At 45.8% G+C, this 20,112-nt stretch overlaps 3 protein-coding genes across 3 annotated transcripts; all 3 read right to left on the reverse strand.

Annotated features, from left to right (window-relative positions):
• Positions 1-414: 414 nt before the first annotated feature.
• Positions 415-933, reverse strand: LOC308531882 (uncharacterized protein; the record flags this gene model as incomplete). The annotated part of the gene is made up of 1 exon (XM_081108973.1): positions 415-933. One exon carries the CDS (start codon positions 931-933, stop codon positions 415-417), a length of 519 nt encoding a protein of 172 aa, XP_080965099.1.
• Positions 934-8,207: 7,274 nt separating this feature from the next.
• On the reverse strand, positions 8,208-8,774 carry LOC308531883 (uncharacterized protein; the record flags this gene model as incomplete). The annotated part of the gene is made up of 1 exon (XM_081108974.1): positions 8,208-8,774. The coding sequence occupies one exon, from the start codon at positions 8,772-8,774 to the stop codon at positions 8,208-8,210; it is 567 nt and encodes a 188-aa protein (XP_080965100.1).
• A 3,807-nt stretch (positions 8,775-12,581) lies between these two features.
• LOC308531884 (uncharacterized protein) lies at positions 12,582-19,085 on the reverse strand (the record flags this gene model as incomplete). The annotated part of the gene is made up of 4 exons (XM_081108975.1): positions 12,582-12,923; positions 16,294-16,543; positions 16,593-16,710; positions 19,013-19,085. 4 exons carry the CDS (start codon positions 19,083-19,085, stop codon positions 12,582-12,584), a joined length of 783 nt encoding a protein of 260 aa, XP_080965101.1.
• Between the last annotated feature and the right edge of the window lie 1,027 nt (positions 19,086-20,112).

Below are 20,112 nucleotides of genomic sequence, written 5' to 3' on the forward strand. Positions count from 1 at the left end.
TCCTGCATTTACAAAGACAGTTCAAAGTGATCATGAAAATAAAAAAGCAGGATATAAGAACCATGAGTATATTGAAAAAGTAACATGATTATGAAGAATGCTATTAAGACCAGCAGCAGAAATCCAAGGAGAATTAATGAGAGTTTGTTTTCCTAAGTTACTCGGAGGTTAGACTCCACATTGAGGATGCACGAAGCTGGCACATGATCCACAAGACATAAGAAATGATCAGGGTGATGTCCTCTGCACTCTGTCGGGAAAATTGACAAATTTGTTAACAGGCAAATGAGTCACAAAAATTTTGGTGACCACATGCTGGCTTTCAGCAACATTTGGAAGTGAATTTATTTCCAAAATTGCAAGTCAGTTCACAGAAGGTGTTGCGTGCATATGGTGACACTTAAGTCAGGGTGATCAGCAGCAAGAAGGCTGGCAGCAGGTGGATCCACAGCATGGGCGGCAGCAAGGCTGGCAGCAGCTGGACACACAGCATGGGCGGCAGCAAGGCTGGCAGCAGCTAGACACACAGCATGGGCGGCAGCAAGGCTGGCAGCAGCTGGACACACAGCATGGGCGGCAGCAAGGCTGGCAGCAGCTGGATCCACAGCATGGGCGGCAGCAAGGCTGGCAGCAGCTGGACACACAGCATGGGCGGCAGCAAGGCTGGCAGCAGCTGGATCCACAGCATGGGCGGCAGCAAGGCTGGCAGCAGCTAGACACACAGCATGGGCGGCAGCAAGGCTGGCAGCAGCTGGACACACAGCATGGGCGGCAGCAAGGCTGGCAGCAGCTGGATCCACAGCATGGGCGGCAGCAAGGCTGGCAGCAGCTGGACACACAGCATGGGCGGCAGCAGCAGCTGGGCCGGCAACAGCTGGATCCACAACAGCTGGACCCACAGCAGGTGGGCTGGCAGCAAGGGGAGCAGCACATGGTGTCAGGTGTAGAAGGTGAGTTTCAGTTCAGAGGTGAGTTTCTCAGGTTCTGAGGACTTCTTCCGTTCTGGGGGTTTTATACACTGGGCCCCCAATGTTGGGACCAATCAGTACGATTTTCCTTGTTTTTGTTTATGTTGTTTTGTTAATCACAGAGAAATTGTCAAGGAGGAAGTTGTTCCTACGTGATATGAATCTTTAGGAAATAAGTGTTTAATGTGTTCCTTAATTGAGAATAAGTCACAGAAACTTTTTCAGATAAAAGGAAGGTGGTCACATAATCATTCCTGCTTTGGTCATATTGTGGTCATATGAGAGAGTCCCTCGTGGCCTCATGAGGGTCAGTGCATGTGTTTTGTGTATTCGGCTGTGCTTAGATTGGGAAGTATCCCTGTGTGAGGGACATGATGCTGGTATGTTCATGGGGTTAAATTGACTCCTGAGTCCTGAGTCCAAGACTGTTTGCCCACAAAAGCCTGATTCAAGATTGTGACAGGAATCTCTCTGGAGCCACCCACCCCACCTGTGTATCCAGGTTGGATCACAGACACTTGGGTAGAGGATGTTTGGCATATTCTCTTGCATATGCACAGCAGAACCAAAGCAGGTGGGAGGAAACAGAAGCTGGGACTGAGAAAGCCTCAAACATTTCACTTCCTGGGTGACCAATGGTCCTGATTGCCCAGGACTAAGGGGTTTCCCAGGATGCGGGACTCCCCAGGGGTGTGACTGGGGCAGTTTGGGCAAACCAGGATGAGCTGGTGACTCCAGTCCTAACCTTGTTAACCTGCAGATTCAGGGACCTCATGTCACTGATTACACATGTACTGTGTTTTCTTTTTCTTTCTCATTTTCTTTAATCCCTTCCTTTCTTCCTTCCTTTTTCTTCCTTCTTCCCTCTTTTTCTTCTACTCTCTCTTCCTCCTTCTCTACCTCCTCCTTTCCTTCCTCTTCCTTCTCTTTATCCTCTTTTCCCTCATCTATCTTCTTCTCCTTCTCCTTCTGCCCTAACCCATTTCTCCCACCCACCTCCTCCTCCTTCTCATCCCCTTCTTCACCAGCACTACCGCTTCTTCATACTCTTTATTTTTCTTCTAGAAAGGGTGAGTTTACACTGAATAACACAATATTGGATGCAAGTGGAGAAAATCATAGATTATAGATGAGGTTTTGAATTCCCTACCCAGGTATCTTGGATCGTAGTGTGTTCAGGGCAATTTCTGCCAGTAGACCTGCATCTCTGTGCTTCAGGGGTATTTTCTTGCAACCACAGAAAGTTGTGCTGCCTGTGCGTGTCCCAACCACTGCTTCTGGAGAGGGTAGCAAGGAGGCAGCTCCCAAATTACTCAGTCGGATTATCCTAAAGTGTGTGCGTGCATCGTTTCTGATATTTCCTCTTAGGCATAAGCTGCATTGGCCACAATGATACTGGCTTAATGTGCCCCTTTCCTGTTTCACGTCCACACTCCCCAACCAGTGACACCTGTGCTTTCCAAGGCCACCCCATGCACTTGAATCTGTTCTTCAGAGTGCCTTCTGGGAGAAACCAAACTATGACATTTCTTTACCTCCTCAGTCTCAATATCCTCATCTGTACAATGGAACATTTATAACGGCATTGAAAATTTCTTCAAGAATTAAAGATATGTAGCTGAAGCACTGACGGCATACCCAGCAAATAGTAAGTCACCCAGAACTTGTTAGTTTCTCATTTTAATCACTCAAATACCCATCACGGACCAGCAGTCAGTAAGTTTGGTCTTAGCAGTCTCTTCTGAGCATCCCCGATGCACAGTCTCAGAAGGGAGCACAAGTCCTAGACACCAGCTTGGTGAGCTCATCAGAGGCACCAATACTGCTCCCAAGGAGGTGATCCAGGTTCCGAACTCTTCTACGTCTCTCAGACCCAGTCTCAAGCCTTACCTCAATGCATGTTCAGGCAGCATTGTTAGTTCAGGACCACTGAGCAGCCTCTGTCCAGCATGACTAGGGGGAGTGCTCAGGCTCCTCGACTTTTCTTCTTTCTCACACTATTTCAGTTCCCCTGGAGCACAGGTTTTTATTTCTCTCCAATGCTTCAGAGTTGACTCACAATACACAGGAGATGGTTCTGTTTCCATAGGAGGTTCAGGTTTTATGAATTCCTCTAAGTCATACGTGCCCATTGCTTATTTCTCAGGTCCCAACTAACTTCTCTTACTAATATTTTGATCAGAATGACAAGTTGCCTTAAAGTTGGGGAATGTAAAATGTTCTGCAGGAAATGACTTCATTCCCTTTTATTCTAGTCTATAGGTAACCCGGGAAGGAGGCCATCCAAGAATTTTATTTCCATGGAAGCGAAGAACATTTCTCTTTAGATGAGCCTCTTCCTGGTGAGGACAGTGTATATTCCCGAATATTGGATGTCCATGAAAGCATGAGTGGCGGACAGGACCTGAGACAGGAAAGAATCCTGCACGTAGGAGAGCTCTAAACTGCAGGCCTTGCTGCCCTACCTTGTAGCTGAGGTGGGGACACTGACATGGGGAGAACTTTGTAAATAGGTGTTATGTGCCTATACATACAGGAGAATATCACTTCCACTGTCAGAGACACTCAAATTAACATTGTGCTGGTGCTCAGTCCAGGCCTTTTTCTGATTTGTCTTGAGATAGACACTTAAGTGCCATTGAGCAGCAAAGCAAAAGATACAGTCTTGGGTTTGAGTCTGTCAAATCAGCTATCTAACATGACCATGTGAAATGTTCTCATGTGAGGAGTGGAGATAATTATTTTGGGGGGACTATATGAAGCTCAGAATGAATTATGCGTATGATGTGCAACATGTAAGGTAGTGCTGGTGTAAATCCATCCACCAGGATGCTGTACAATAAAACAAAACACAATATGGAATGCACATAATTTATTAAGAAATAGAGGTACAACTTCCCATAACCAGGAAGCCAAGTCCAAGTGACTGTGGAAGAATAAAGCAGGATTACAGGAACTAGGAGTGCATGGGAAAAGAAAACAGGATTGAGAAGATTTTCAGCAGTTGCAGAAAACCTATGTAACAGTTACAAGAATTCCTTTTTAAGTTACACAGAGGATGGAGACCTGGACTACGGAGTTAAAGCAGAGACCACAGCTCCATATCGAGGATGCAAGAAGCTGACACATGTTCCACACACACCGGAGGAAGAAGATTGGGGACGTCCTCTGCTTTTCATACAGCTGATTTAGAAGCTAGTATCAGGCTCACCAGTCACAGAAATTTAGGTACCGCATGCTGGTTGTCAGCCAAGTCAAGGAAATGCATTTGTTTCCAAAATGGCTGTTCAGTTAACTGATGGTTTATGAAGATGGTGGTTCTTTGACAAAGTGATCAGCAGCAGCAAGGCTGACAGCAGCTGGACACACAGCAAGGGCGGCAGCAGCAGGTAGGCCGGCAGCAGGTGGTTTTACAGCAGGTGGTCTGACACCACTTTGGACAGCAACAAGGCTGGCAGCAGCTGGATCCACTGCATGGGCTACAGCATGGCTGGCAGCAGCTGGATCCACAGCATAGGGTACAGCATGGCTGGCAGCAGCTGGATCCACAGCATGGGCGGCAGCAAGGCTGGCAGCAGCTGGACACACAGCATGGGCGGCAGCAGCAGCTGGGTCGGCAACAGCTGGACCCACAGCAGGTGGGCTGGCAGCAAGGGGTGCAGCACATGGTGTCAGGTGTAGAAGGTGAGTTTCTGGTCAGAGGTGAGTTTGTCAGATTCTGAGGAGTTCTTCCGTTCTGGGGATTTTATACACTGGGCCCCAATGTTGGCACCAGTCAGTAAGACTTTCCTTGTTTTTGTTTATGTTGTTTTGTTAATCACAGGGAAATAGGCAAAGATGAAATTCTTTCCTACCTGATATGAATGTTTAGAAAGTAAGTGTTTAATGTGTTCCTTAATTGAGAATAAGTCATAGAAACGTTTTCAGATAAAAGGAAGGTGGTCCCATCATCAGGATTGTTCCTGCTTTGATCACATTCTGGTCATATGATAGAGTCCCTTGTGGCCTCTTGAGATTCAGTATACGTGTTTTGTGTATTCAGCTTTACTTAGTTTTGGAAGTATCCCTGTTTAAATGACATGATGCTGGTATGTTCATGGGGTTAAATTGACACCATGCCTGAGTCCAAGTCTCTTTGCCCACAAAAGCCTGATTCAAGACTGTGACAGGAATCTCTCTCTGCAGCAACCCAGCCCACCTGTGTATCCAGGTTGGATCACAGACACTTGGGTAGAGGATGTTTGGCATTTCTTTGGCATATGCACAGCAGGACCAAAGCAGGTGGGTGGAAGCAGAAGCTGGGACAGAGAAGGCATCAATCATTTCACTTCCTGGGTGACAAGAGTCCTTATTGCCCAGAACTAAAGGGTTTCCCAGGATGCAGGATTCCCCAAGGGTGTGACTGGGGCAGTTTGGGTAAAACAGGAATATTTTTTACTCCAGTCCTAACCTTGTTAACCCGCAGATTTTGGGAAATCACATCAGTGACTGCACAATTACTATGTTTACTTTTTCTTTCTTTCTCATTTTCTTTGATCCCTTCTCTTTTTACTTCCTTTTTCTTTCATCTTCTCTCTCCCTTTTCCTCCTTCTCTACCTCCTCCTTCCTTCCTTGTTCTCCTCCCTCTCTTCTTCCTCCTTTTTTTTCTCCTTCTCCCTCTCTCCCTCACCTGTTCCTCCCCCTCATCCTCTCTACCTTCTACATCTCCTTCACCAGCACTACCTCTTCTTACTCTGTCCTCTTTTCTAGAAAGTGTGAGTTTACACTGAATAATACAATACTGCTTTTGGTGGAGAAAATCATAGACTGTAGATGGGTTTTTGAAGTCCCAGCGCATGGATCTTGGATCTTAGTGTGTTCAGGCCCATTTCTGCCAGTAGACTGCATCTCTGTGCCTAAGGGCTGTTTTCTTTTTTTAAAAAATTTATTTTGTTGATTTTTTACAGGGAGGAAGGGAGAGGGAGAGAGATAGATAGTTAGAAACATCGATTCAGCTGCTTCCTGCCCACTCCCTACGGGGGAGGTGCCTGCAACCAAGGTACATGCCCTTGACCAGCATCAAATCTGGGATGCTTCAGTCCGCAGGCTAAGGCTCTATCCACTAAGCCAAACCGGTTAGGGCTTCAGGGCTGTTTTCTTGCCACTACAGAAGTCATGCTGCCTGTGTGTGTCCCAACCACTGCTTCTGGAGAGGTTTATAAGGAGGCGGCTCCCAAATTGCTCAGTTGGGTTATCCTAAAGTGTGTGCTTACATCGTTTCTGATATTTCCTCTTAGGCATAAGCTGCACTGGCCACAATGATACTGGCTTAATGTGCCCCTTTCCTGTATCAGGTCCACACTCCCCCACCAGTGACACCTGCACTAACCAAGTCCACTCCATGCACTTGAATCTGTCCTTCAGAGTGCCTTCTGGGAGACACCAAACTATGACATCTCTTTACCTCCTCAGTCTCAATATCCTCATCTGTACAATGGAACATTTATACCTGAGTGGAAAATTTCTTCAAGAATTAAAGATATGTAGATGAAGCACTGAGGGCATACCCAACAAATAGTAAGTCCCTCAGAACATGCTAATTTCTCTTTTTAATCATCCGAACGCACATGAAGGACCAGCAGTCAGTAAGTTTGGTCTTGGAAGTCTCTTCTGAGCATCCCCGATGCACCGTCTCAGAATGGAGCATGTGTCCTGGATACCAGCCTGGTGAGCTCATCAGAGGCACCAATACTGCTCCCAAACAGGTGATCCAGGTTCTGAACTCTTCTACATCTCTCAGACCCAGTCTCAAGACTTACCTCAATGCATGTTCAGGCAGCATTGTTAGTTCAGGACCACAGAGCAGCCGCTGTCCAACATGTCTATAGGAGTCTCAGACTCCTCAACTTTTCTTCTTTCTCACATTATTTCAATACCCCTGGAACACAGGTTTTTATTTCTCTCAAATGCTTCAGAGTTCACTCACAATACAAAGGAGATGGTTCTGTTTCCTTAAAAGGTTCAGGTTTTATGAGTTCCTCAAAGTCATACGTGCCCATTGCTTATTTCTCTGGTCCCAACTCACTTCTCTTACTAAGATTCTGATCAGAATGACAAGTTGCCTCAAAGTTGGGGAATGGAAAATGTTCTGCAGGAGATGACTTCATTCCCTTTTGTTCTAGTCTATAGGTAACTCGGGATATAGGCCATCCAACAATTTTATTTCTGTGTAAGTGAAGAACAGTTAGTTCTCTTTAGATGAGCCTCTTCCTGGTGGGGATACTCCCGAATATTGGATGCCCATGATACGTGAGTGGCGGTCAGGACCTGAGACAGGAAAGGATCCTGCTTGTAGGAGAGCTGTAAACTGCAGGCCTTGCTCCCCTACCATGTAGCTGAGGTGGGGACACTGAAATGGGGAGATCTTTGTAAATAGGTGTTATGTGCATATGCATACAGGAGAATATCACTTCCACTGTCAGAGACACTCAAATTAACATTGTGCTGGTGCTCAGTCCAGGCCTTTTTCTGATTTGTCTTGAGATAGAAACTTAAGTGCCATTGAGCAGAAAAGCAAAAAAATACAGTCTTGGGTCTGAGTCTGCCCAAATCAGCTATCTAACATGACCATGTGAAATGTTCTCATGTGAGGAGTGGAGATAATTATTTTTGGGGGACTATATGAATGAATTATGCGTATGATGTGCAACATGTAAGGTAGTGCTGGTGTAAATCCATCCACCAGGATGCTGTACAATAAAACAAAACGCAATATGGAATGCACACAATTTATTAAGAAATAGAGGTACAACTTCCCTTAACCAGGAAGCCAACTCCAAGTGACTGTGGAAGAAGAAAGCAGGATTACAGGAACTAGGAGTGCATGGGAAAAAGAAAATAGGATTGAGAAGATTTTCAGCAGTTGCAGAAAACCTATGTAACAGTTACAAGAATTCCCTTTTCTAAGTTACACAGAGGGAGAGGATGAAGACCTGGACTACGGAGTCAAAGCAGAGACCATAGCTTCATATCGAGGATGCACGAAGCTGACACATGTTCCACACACACGGGAGGAAGAGGATTGGGGACGTCCTCTGCTCTCCATCCAGCTGATTCCGAGGCTGTATCAGGCACACGAGTCACAGAAATTTAGGTACAGCATGCTGGTTGTCAGCCAAGTCAAGGAAATGCATTTATTTCCAAAATGGCTGTTCACTTAACTGATGGTTTATGAAGATGGTGGTTCTTTGACAAAGTGATCAGCAGCAGCAAGGCTGACAGCAGCTGGACACACAGCAAGGGCGGCAGCAGCAGGTAGGCCGGCAGCAGGTGGTTTTACAGCAGGTGGTCTGACACCATTTTGGACAGCAGCAAGGCTGGCAGCAGCTGGATCCACAGCATGGGCGGCAGCAAGGCTGGCAGCAGCTGGATCCACAGCATGGGCGGCAGCAAGGCTGGCAGCAGCTGGATCCACAGCATGGGCTGCAGCAAGGCTGACAGCAGCTGGATCCACTGCATGGGCTACAGCATGGCTGGCAGCAGCTGGATCCACAGCATGGGCTGCAGCAAGGCTGACAGCAGCTGGATCCACTGCATGGGCTACAGCATGGCTGGCAACAGCTAGATCCACAGCATGGGCTGCAGCAAGGCTGGCAACAGCTGGACACACAGCATGGGCGGCAGCAAGGCTGGCAACAGCTGGACACACAGCATGGGCGGCAGCAAGGCTGGCAACAGCTGGACACACAGCATGGGCGGCAGCAGCAGCTGGGTCGGCAACAGCTGGATCCACAGCAGGTGGGCTGGCAGCAAGGGGAGCAGCACATGGTGTCAGGTGTAGAAGGTGAGTTTCTGTTCAGAGGTGAGTTTGTCAGATTCTGAGGACTTCTTCCGTTCTGGGGTTTTTATACACTGGGCCCCAATGTTGGCACCAATCAGTAAGACTTTCCTTGTTTTTGTTTATGTTGTTTTGGTAATCACAGGGAAATAGGCAAAGATGAAGTTGTTTCCTACCTGATAGGAATGTTTAGAAAGTTAGTGTTTAATGTGTTCCTTAATTGAGAATAAGTCATAGAAACGTTTTCAGATAAAAGGAAAGTGGTCCCATCATCAGGATGGTTACTGCTTTGATCACATTCTGGTCATATGATAGAGTCCCTTGTGGCCTCTTGAGAGTCAGTATATGTATTTTGTGTATTCAGCTTTACTTAGTTGTGGAAGTATCCCTGTTTAAACGACATGATGCTGGTATGTTCATGGGGTTAAATTGACACCATGCCTGAGTCCAAGTCTGTTTGCCCACAAAAGCCTGATTCAAGACTATGACAGGAATCTCCCTCTGCAGCAACCCACCCCACCTGTGTATCCAGGTTGGATCACAGACACTTGGGTAGAGGATGTTTGGCATATTCTCTTGCATATGCACAGCAGGACCAAAGCAGGTGGGTGGAAGCAGAAGCTGGGACAGAGAAGGCATCAATCATTTCACTTCCTGGGTGACAAGAGTCCTTATTGCCCAGGACTAGAGGGTTTCTCAGGATGCAGGATTCCCCAGAGGTGTGGCTAGGGCAGTTTGGGCAAAACTGGATGAGTTGGTGACTCCAGTCCTAACCTTGTTAACCAGCAGATTCGGTGACCTCATGTCAGTTACTACATAATTACTGTTTTCTTTTTCTTTCTCATTTTCTTTGATACCTTCTCTTTTTCCTTCCTCTTTCTTTCATCTTCTCTCTCCCTTTTCCTCCTTCTCTACCTCCTCCTTCCTTCCCTGTTCTCCTCCCTCTCTTCTTCCTCCTCTTTTTTTTCTTCTTCTCCCTCTCTCCCTCACCTGTTCCTCCCCCTCATCTTCTCTACCTTCTACATCTCCTTCTTCACCAGCACGACCTCTTCTTTTTTTTTTTAAACATTTTATTGATTTTTTTTACAGAGAGGAAGGGAGTGGGATAGAGTTAGAAACATCCATGAGCGAGAAACATCAATCAGCTGCCTCCTGCACGCCCCCTACTGGGGATGTGCTAGCAACCAAGGTACATGCCCTTGACCAGAATCATACCTGGGACCCTTGAGTCCAGAGGCGGACGCTCTATCCACTGAGCCAAACCAGTTAAGGCTACTACCTCTTCTTACTCTGTCCTCTTTTCTAAAAGTGTGAGTTTGCACTGAATAATACAATACTGCATGCTGGTGTAGAAAATCATAGATTGTAGATGGGTTTTTGAAATCCCAGCGCAAGGATCTTGGATCTTAGTGTGTTCAGGCCCATTTCTGCCAGTAGACTGCATCTCCGTGCCTCAGGGCTGTTCTCTTTTTTTTAATAAATATATTTTATTGATTTCTTATAGAGAGGAAGGGAGAGGGAGAGAGATAGAGAGTTAGAAACATCGATTCACCTGCTTCCTGCACACTCCCTACTGGGGATGTGTCCACAACCAAGGTATATGCACTTGACTAGGATCAAACCTGGGACCCTTCAGTCTGCAGGCCAACGCTCTATCCACTGATCCAAATCAGTTAGGGCTTCAGGGCTGTTTTCTTGAAACAACAGAAGTCATGCTGCCTGTGGGTGTCCCAACCACTGCTTCTGGAGAGGGTTATAAGGAGGCGGCTCCCAAATTGCTCAGTTGGGTTATCCTAAAGTGTGTGCTTACATCGTTTCTGATATTTCCTCTTAGGCATAAGCTGCACTGGCCACAATGATACTGGCATATGTGCCCCTTTCCTGTATCAGGTCCACACTCCCCAACCAGTGACACCTGTGCTTTCCAAGGCCACCCCATGCACTTGAATCTGTTCTTCAGAGTGCCTTCTGGGAGAAACCAAACTATGACATTTCTTTACCTCCTCAGTCTCAATATCCTCATCTGTACAATGGAACATTTATACCTGAGTGGAAAATTTCTTCAAGAATTAAAGATAATGTAGCTGAAGCACTGAGGGCATACCCAGCAAATAGTAAGTCACCCAGAACATGTTAGTTTCTCATTTTAATCACTCAAATACCCATCACGGACCAGCAGTCAGTAAGTTTGGTCTTAGCAGTCTCTTCTGAGCATCCCTGATGCACCGTCTCAGAAGGGAGCACGTGTCCTGGATACCAGCCTGGTGAGCTCATCAGAGGCACCAATACTGCTCCCAAGGAGGTGATCCAGGTTCCGAACTCTTCTACGTCTCTCAGACCCATTCTCAAGCCTTACCTCAATGCATGTTCAGGCAGCATTGTTAGTTCAGGACCACAGAGCAGCCTCTGTCCTGCATGACTAGGGGGAGTTCTCAGGCTCCTCGACTTTTCATCTTTCTCACATTATTTCAATACCCCTGGAGCACAGGTTTTTATTTCTCTCCAATGCTTCAGAGTTGACTCACAATTCACAGGAGATGGTTCTGTTTCCATAGGAGGTTCAGGTTTTATGAATCCCTCAAAGTCATACAGGCCCGTTGCTTATTTCTCAGGTCCCAACTAACTTCTCTTACTAAGATTCTGATCAGAACGACAAATTGCCTTGAAGTTGGGGAATTTAAAATGTTCTGCAGGAAATGACTTCATTTCCTTTTGTTCTGGTCTATAGGGAACTCGAGAAAGAGGCCATCCAAAAATTTTATTTCCTTGAAAGTGAAGAACAGTTCTCTTTAGATGAGCCTTTTCCTGGAGAGGACACTGTATACTCCCGAATTTTGGATGCCCATGAGGCTTGAGTGGCGGACAGGACCTGAGACAGGATGGGATCCTGCATCCAGGAGAGCTCTAAACTACAGGCCTTGCTGCCCTACTACGTAGCTGAGGTGGGGACACAGATTTGGGGAGAACTTTGTAAATAGGTGTTATGTGCATAAGCATACAGGAGAATATCACTTCCACTGTCAGAGACACTCAAATTGACATTGTGCTGGTGCTCAGTCCAGGCCTTTTTCTGATTTGTCTTGAGATAGAAACTTAAGTGCCATTGAGCAGCAAAGCAAAAGATACAGTCTTGGGTCTGAGTGTGTCCAAATCAGCTATCTAACATGACCATGTGAAATGTTCTCATGTGAGGAGTGGAGATAATTTTTTTGGGGGGACTATATGAAACTCAGAATGAATTATGATGTGCAACATGTAAGGTAGTGCTGCTGTAAGTTCATCCACGAGGATGCTGTACAATAAAACAAAACACAATATGGAATGCACACAATTTATTAAGAAATAGAGGTACAACTTCCTTTAACCAGGAAGCCAACTCCAAGTGACTGTGGAAGAAGAAAGCAGGATTACAGGAACTAGGAGTGCATGGGGAATGAAAACAGGATTGAGAAGATTTTCAGCATTTGCAGAAAACCTATGTAACAGTTACAAGAATTCCCTTTTCTAAATTACACAAAGGATGAAGACCTGGACTATGGAGTCAAAGCAGAGACCATAGCTCGATATCGAGGATGCACGAAGCTGACACATGATCCACACACGCAGGAGGAAGAGGATTGGGGACGTCCTCTGCTCTCCATCCAGCTGATTCAGAAGCTTGTATCAGACACATGCGTCACAGAAATTAAGGTACCGCATGCTGGTTGTCAGCCAAGTCAAGGAAATAAATTTGTTTCCAAAATGGCGGGTCAGTTAACTGATGGTTTATGATGATGGTGGTTCTTTGACAAGCTGATCAGCAACAGCAAGGCTGACAGCAGCTGGACACACAGCAAGGGCGGCAGCAGCAGGTAGGCCGGCAGCAGGTGGTTTTACAGCAGGTGGTCTGACACCATTTTGGACAGCAGCAAGGCTGGCAGCAGCTGGACACACAGCATGGGCGGCAGCAAGGCTGGCAGCAGCTGGATCCACAGCATGGGCGGCAACAAGGCTGGCAGCCGCTAGACCCACAGCATGGGCGGCAACAAGGCTGGCAGCAGCTGGACACACAGCATGGGCGGCAGCAAGGCTGGCAGCAGCTGGATCCACAGCATGGGCGACAGCATGGCTGGCAGCAGCTGGACCCACAGCAGGTGGGCTGGCAGCAAGGGGAGCAGCACATGGTGTCAGGTGTAGAAGGTGAGTTTCTGTTCAGAGGTGAGTTTGTCAGATTCTGAGTACTTCTTCCGTTCTGGGGTTTCATACACTGGGCCCCCAATGTTGGCACCAATCAGTAAGACTTTCCTTGTTTTTGTTTATGTTGTTTTAGTAACCACAGGGAAATAGGCAAAGATGAAGTTCTTTCCTACCTGATATGAATGTTTAGAAAGTAAGTGTTTAATGTGTTCCTTAATTGAGAATAAGTCATAGAAACGTTTTCAGATAAAGGAAGTTGGTGTCATCATCGGGATGCTTCCTGCTTTGATCATATTCTGGTCATATGAAAAAGTCCCTCTTGGCCTAATGAAGGTCAGTACATGTGATTTGTGTATTCAGCTTTACTTAGTTTTGAAAGTATCCCTGTTTAAACAGTGTGATGCTGGTACGTTCATGGGGTTAAATTGACACCATGCCTGAGTCCAAGTCTGTTTGTCTACAAAAGCCTGATTCAAGACTATGACAGGAATCTCTCTCTGGAGCAACCCACCCCACGTGTGTATCCAGGTTGGATCACAGACATTTGGGTAGAGGATGTTTGGCATAATCTCTTCAATAAGCACAGCAGGACCAAGCAGGTGGGTGGAAGCAGAAGCTGGGACTGAGAAAGCATCAATCATTTCACTTTCTGGGTGACCAAGAGTCCAGGACTAAAGGGTTTCCTAGGATGCGGAACTCCCCAGGGTAGTGACTGGTGCAGTTTGGGCAAACCAGGATGAGTTGGTGACTCCAGTCCTAATCGTGTTAACCAGCAGATTCGGTGACCTCTTTTCAATTACTATACAATTCCTGTGTTTTCTTTTTCTTTCTTTCTCATTTTCTTTGATCCCTTCTTTTCTTCCTCTCTTTTTCTTTCTTCTGCTCTCTCCCTTTTCCTCCTTCTCCACCTCCTCCTTCCTTTCCTCATCCTCCTCCTCCCCCTCATTTTTCTTCTTCTCCCTCTCTCCTTCATCTGTTTCTACCTCCATTTTCTCCACCTTCTACATCTCCTTCTTTACCAGCACTACCTTTTCTTCTTACTCCGTCCACTTCTTCTAGAAACTGTGAGTTTACACTGAATAACACAATTAGCCTGATAGTTGAGAAAATCATAGAGTGTACATTAGTTTTTGAAGTCCCAGTGCATGGATCTGGGATCTTTGTTTGTTCAGGCCAATTTCTGCCTCGGGCTGTTTTCTTGCATCCACAGAAGCCATGCTGCCTGTGTGTGTCCCAACCACTGCTTCTGGAGAGGGTTATAAGAAGTCAGCTCCCAAATTGCTCCGTTGGGAATTCCTCAAGTGTGTGCTTACATCGTTTCTGATATTTCCTCTTAGGCATAAGCTGCATTGGCCACAATGATACTGGCATATGTGCCCCTTTCCTGTATCAGGTCCACACTCCCCAACCAGTGACACCTGTGCTTTCCAAGTCCACTCCATGCACTTGAATCTTTTCTTCAGAGTGCCTTCTGAGAGAAACCAAACTATGACATTTCTTTACCTCCTCAGTCTCAATATCCTCATCTTAAAATGGAAACATTTATACCTGCATTAAAACTTTCTTCAACAATTAAAGATATGTAGCTGAAGCACTGAGGGCATACCCAGCAAATAGTAAGTCACCCAGAACATGTTAGTTTCTCATTTTAATCACTCAAATACCCATCATGGACCAGCAGTCAGTAAGTTTGGTCTTAGCAGTCTCTTCTGAGCATCCCTGATGCACAGTCTCAGAAGAGAGCACGTGTCCAGGATACCAGCTTAGTGAGCTCATCAGAGGCACCAATACTGCTCCCAAGGAGGTGATCCAGGTTCCAAACTCTTCTACTTCTCTGAGACCCAGTCTCAAGCCTTACCTCAATGCATGTTCAGGCAGCATTGTTAGTTCAGGACCACAGAGCATCCTCTGTCCAGCATGACTAGGGGGAGTGCTCAGGCACCTCAACTTTTCATCTCTCTCACACTATTTCAGTTCCCCTGGAGCACAGGTTTTTATTTCTCTCAAATGCTTCAGAGTTGACTCACAATTCACAGGAGATGGTTCTGTTTCCATAGGAGGTTCAGGTTTTGTGAATTCTTCAAAGTCATACATGCACATTGCTTATTTCTCAGGTCCCAACTCACTTCTCTTACTAATATTTTGATCAGAATGACAAGTTGCCTTAAAGTTGGGGAGTGTAAAATGTTCTGCAGGAAATGACATCATTCCCTTTTATTCTATTCTATAGGTAACTCAGAGGATGGAGGTTATCCAAGAATTTTTATTTACATGAAACCGAATGACAAATTTCTTTAGAGGGGCCTCTGCCTCATGAGGACACACTGGATATTCCCAAATATTGGATACCCATGAAAGCGTGAGTGGCTGGACAGCACTTGAGACAGGAAAGGTACCTTCATGCAGGAGAGCTCTGAACTGCAGGCCTTGCTGCCCTACTATGTAGCTGAGGTGGGGACACTTATTTGGGGAGAACTTTGTAAATAGGTGTTATGTGCCTATATATACAGGAGAATATCACTTCCACAGTCAGAGACACTGAAATTAACATCATGCTGGTGCTCTATCCAGGCCTTTTTCTGATTCATCTTGAGATAGAAACTTAAGTGCCATTGAGCAGTAAAGCAAAAGATACAGTCTTGGGTCTGAGTCTGTCCAAATCAGCTATCTAACATGACCAAGTGAGATGTTCTCATATGAAGAATGGAGATAATTATTTTGGGTGGACTTTATGAAGCTCAGAATGGATCATGCATATGATATGCAACAGGTGTGCAAATCCTTACATCAGGATTCATAATAAAACCAAACACAATATGGAATGAACAGACTTTATTAAGAAATAGAGGTACAACTTTCTGTTTCTTGGGAACCAACTCAGAGTGACTGTGGGAGAAGAAAGCAGGATTACAGGAACTAGGAGTGCATGAGAAAAGAAAACAGGATTGAGAAGATTTTCAGCAGTGGCAGAAAACCTATGTAACAGTTATAAGAATTCCCTTTTCTAAGTAACACAGAGGATGGAGACCTGGACTACGGAGTCAAAGCAGAGACCATAGCTCCATATCGAGGTTGCACGAAGCTAACACATGTTCTACACACGTGGGAGGAAGAAGATTGGAGACGTCCTCTGCTCTCCATCCAGCTGATTCAGAGGCTTGTATCGGGCACATAGGTCACAGAAATTAAGGTACCGCATGCTGGTTGTCAGCCAAGAGAAGGAAATGCATTTGTTTGGGAAATGGCGGGTTAGTTAACTGATGGTTTATGAAGATGGTGGTTCTTTGACAAAGTGATCAGCAGCAGCAGCAAGGCTGACAGCAACTGGACACACAGCAAGGGCGGCAGCAGCAGGTAGGCCGACAACAGGTGGTTTTACAGCAGGTGGTCTGACACCATTTTGGACAGCAGCAAGGCTGACAGCAGCTGGACACACAGCATGGGCGGCAGCAAGGCTGGCAGCAGCTGGATCCACAGCATGGGCGGCAGCAAGGCTGGCAGCAGCTGGATCCACAGCATGGGCTGCAACAAGGCTGGCAGCAGCTAGACACACAGCATGGGCGGCAGCAAGGCAGGCAGCAGCTGGATCCACAGCATGGGCTGCAACAAGGCTGGCAGCAGCTGGATCCACAGCATGGGCTGCAACAAGGCTGGCAGCAGCTGGATCCACAGCATGGGCTGCAACAAGGCTGGCAGCAGCTGGATCCACAGCATGGGCGGCAGCAACAGCTGGATCCACAGCAGGTGGGCTGGCAGCAAGGGGAGCAGCACATGGTGTCAGGTGTAGAATGTGAGTTTCTGTTCAGAGGTGAGTTTGTCAGATTCTGAGGACTTCTTCTTTTCTGGGGTTTTTATACACTGGGCCCCCAATGTTGGGACCAATCAGTAAGACTTTCCTTGTTTTTGTTTATGTTGTTTTGGTAACCACAGGAAAATAGGCAAAGATGAAGTTGTTTCCTACCTGATATGAATGTTTAGAAAGTAAGTGTTTAATGTGTTCCTTAATTGAGAATAAGTCATAGAAATGTTTTCAGATAAAAGGAAGGTGGTCCCCTCATCCGGATGGTTCCTGCTTAGATCATATTCTGGTCATATGACAGAGTCCCTCCTGGCCTAATGAGGGTCAGTGCATGTGTTTTGTGTATTCAGCTTTACTTAGTTTTGAAAGTATCCCTGTTTAAACATTGTGATGCTGGTATGTTCATGGGGTTAAATTGACACCATGCCTGAGTCCAAGTCTGTTTGCCCACAAAAGTCTGATTTAGACTGACAGGAATCTCTCTCTGGAGCAACCCACGTGTGTATCCAGTTTGGATCACAGACACTTGGGTAGAGGATGTTTGGCATAATCTCTTCCATATGCACAGCAGGACCAAGCAGGTGGGTGGAAGCAGAAGCTGGGACAGAGAAGGCATCAATCATTTCACTTCCTGGGTGACCAAGAGTCCAGGACTAAAGGGTTTCCTAGGATGCGGAACTCCCCAGGGTAGTGACTGGTGCAGTTTGGGCAAACCAGGATGAGTTGGTGACTCCAGTCCTAACCTTGTTAACCACAGATTCGGTGACCTCTTGTCAGTTACTATACAATTCCTGTGTTCTCTTTTTCTTTCTTTCTCATTTTCTTTGATGCCTTCTTTTCTTCCTCTCTTTTTATTTCTACTGCTCTCTCCCTTTTCCTCCTTCTCTACCTCCTCCTTTCTTCCTTTTCTCTTCCTTCTCTTCTTCTTCCTCCTTACCCTCATTTTTCTTTTTCTCCCTCTCTGCTTTCTCTGTTTCTACCTCCATCTTCTCCACCTTCTACATCTCCTTCTTTACCAGCACTACCATTTCTTCTTACTCCGTCCTCTTCTTCTCAAAAGTGTGAATTTACATTGAGTAACACTATTAGCCTGCTAGTGGAGAAAATCATAGAGTGTACATTAGTTATTGAATTTCCAGTGAATGGATCCGAGTTTTTAGTGTGTTCATGCCAATTTCTGCCTCAGGGCTGTTTTCTTGCATCCACAGAAATCATGCTGCCTGTGTGTGTCCCAACCACTGCTTCTGGAGAGGGTTATAAGGACGCGCCTTCAAATTGCTCAGTTTGGAATTCCTCAAGTGTGTGCTTGCATCATTTCTGTTATTTTCACTTAGGCATAAGCTGCAGTTGGCCACAGTGATACAGGCTTGTATGCCCCTTTCCTGTATCATGTCCACACTCCCCAACCAGTGACACCTGTGCTTTCCAAGTCCACTACATGGACTTGAATCTTTTCTTCAGAGTGCCTTCTGAGAGAAACCAAACTATGACATTTCTTTACCTCCTCAGTCTCAATATCCTCATCTAAAATGGAAACATTTATACCTGCATTGAAACTTTCTTCAACAATTAAAGATATGTAGATGAAGCACTGAGGGCATACCCAGCAAATAGTAAGTCCCCCAGAACATGCTAGTTCAGGGGTGGGCAAACTTTTTGACTCGAGGGCCACAATGGGTTCTTAAACTGCACCGGAGGGCCGGAACAGTAGCATGGATGGAGTGTTTGTGTGAACTAATATAAATTCAAAGTAAACATCATTACATAAAAGGGTATGGTCGTTTTTTTGTTTTGTTTTAGTTTTATTCATTTCATAAGGGCCTGATCCGGCCCGCGGGCTGTAGTTTGCCCACGGTTGTGCTAGTTTCTCATTTTAATCACCCAAACACCCATCAAGGACCAGCAGTCAGTAAGTTTGGTCTTGGAAGTCTCTTCTGAGCATCCCCGATGCACAGTGTCAGGAGGGAGCACGTGTCCTGGATACCAGCTTGGTGAGCTCATCAGAGGCACCCACTACTGCTCCCAAGGAGGTGATCCAGGTTCCAGACTCTTCTACATCTCTCAGACCCAGTCTCAAGCCTTACCTCAATGCAGGTTCAGACAGCATTGTTAGCTCAGGACCACAGAGCAGCCTCTGTCCAGCATGATAGAGGGAGTGCTCAGACGCCTCAACTTTTCACCTTCCTCACACTACTTCAGTTCCCCTGGGACACAGGTTTTTATTTCTCTCCAGTGCTTCAGAGTTGACTCACAATTCACAGGAGATGGTTCTGTTTCCATAGGAGGTTCAGGTTTTATGAATTCCTCAAAGTCGTACATGCCCATTGCTTATTTCTCAGGTCCCAACTCACTTCTCTTATTAATATTTTGATCAGAATGACAAATTCCCTTGAAGTTGGGGAATGTAGAATTTTCTGCAGGAAATGACTTCATTCCCTTTTCTTCTAGTCTATAGGTAACTCAGTGGATGGAGGTTATCCAAGAATTTTTATTTACGTGAAAGCGAAGAACAAATCTCTTTAGAGGAGCCTCTGCCTCATGAGGACACACTGGATATTCCCAAATATTGGATACCCATGAAAGCGTGAGTGGCTGGACAGCACTTGAGACAGGAAAGGATCCTTCATGCAGGAGAGCTCTGAACTGCAGGCCTTGCTGCCCTACTGTGTAGCTGAGATGTGGACACTGACTTGGGGAGAACGTTGTAAATAGGTGTTATGTGCATATGCATACAGGAGAATATCACTTCCACAGGCAGAGACACACAAATTAACATCATGCTGGTGCTCAGTCCAGGCCTTTTTCTGATTTGTCTTCAGATAGAAACTTGAGTGCCATTGAGCAGTAAAGCAAAAGATACAGTCTTGGGTCTGAGTCTGCCCAAATCAGCTATCTAACATGACCAAGTGAGATGTTCTCATATGAAGAATGGAGATAATTATTTTGGGTGGACTTTATGAAGTTCAGAATGTATCATGCATATGATATGCAACAGGTGTGCAAATCCTTACATCAGGATTTATAATAAAACCAAACACAATGTGGAATGAACAGACTTTATTAAGAAATAGAGGTACAACTTTCCGTTTCTAGGGAACCAATTCAGAGTGACTGTGGGAGAAGAAAGCAGGATTACAGGAACTAGGAGTGCATGAGAAAAGAAAACAGGATTGAGAAGATTTTCAGCAGTGGCAGAAAACCTATGTAACAGTTACAAAATTTGTTTTTCTAAGTTACACAGAGGGAGAGGATGGAGACCTGGACTACGGAGTCAGAGCAGAGACCATAGCTCCATATTGAGGATGCTCAAAGCTGACACATGATCCACCAACCTGGGAGGAAGAGGATTGGG

The sequence above is a fragment of the Myotis nattereri genome (genome assembly GCF_964212035.1).
Source record: "Myotis nattereri genome assembly, chromosome: 16".
Lineage (NCBI taxonomy): Eukaryota > Metazoa > Chordata > Mammalia > Chiroptera > Vespertilionidae > Myotis > Myotis nattereri.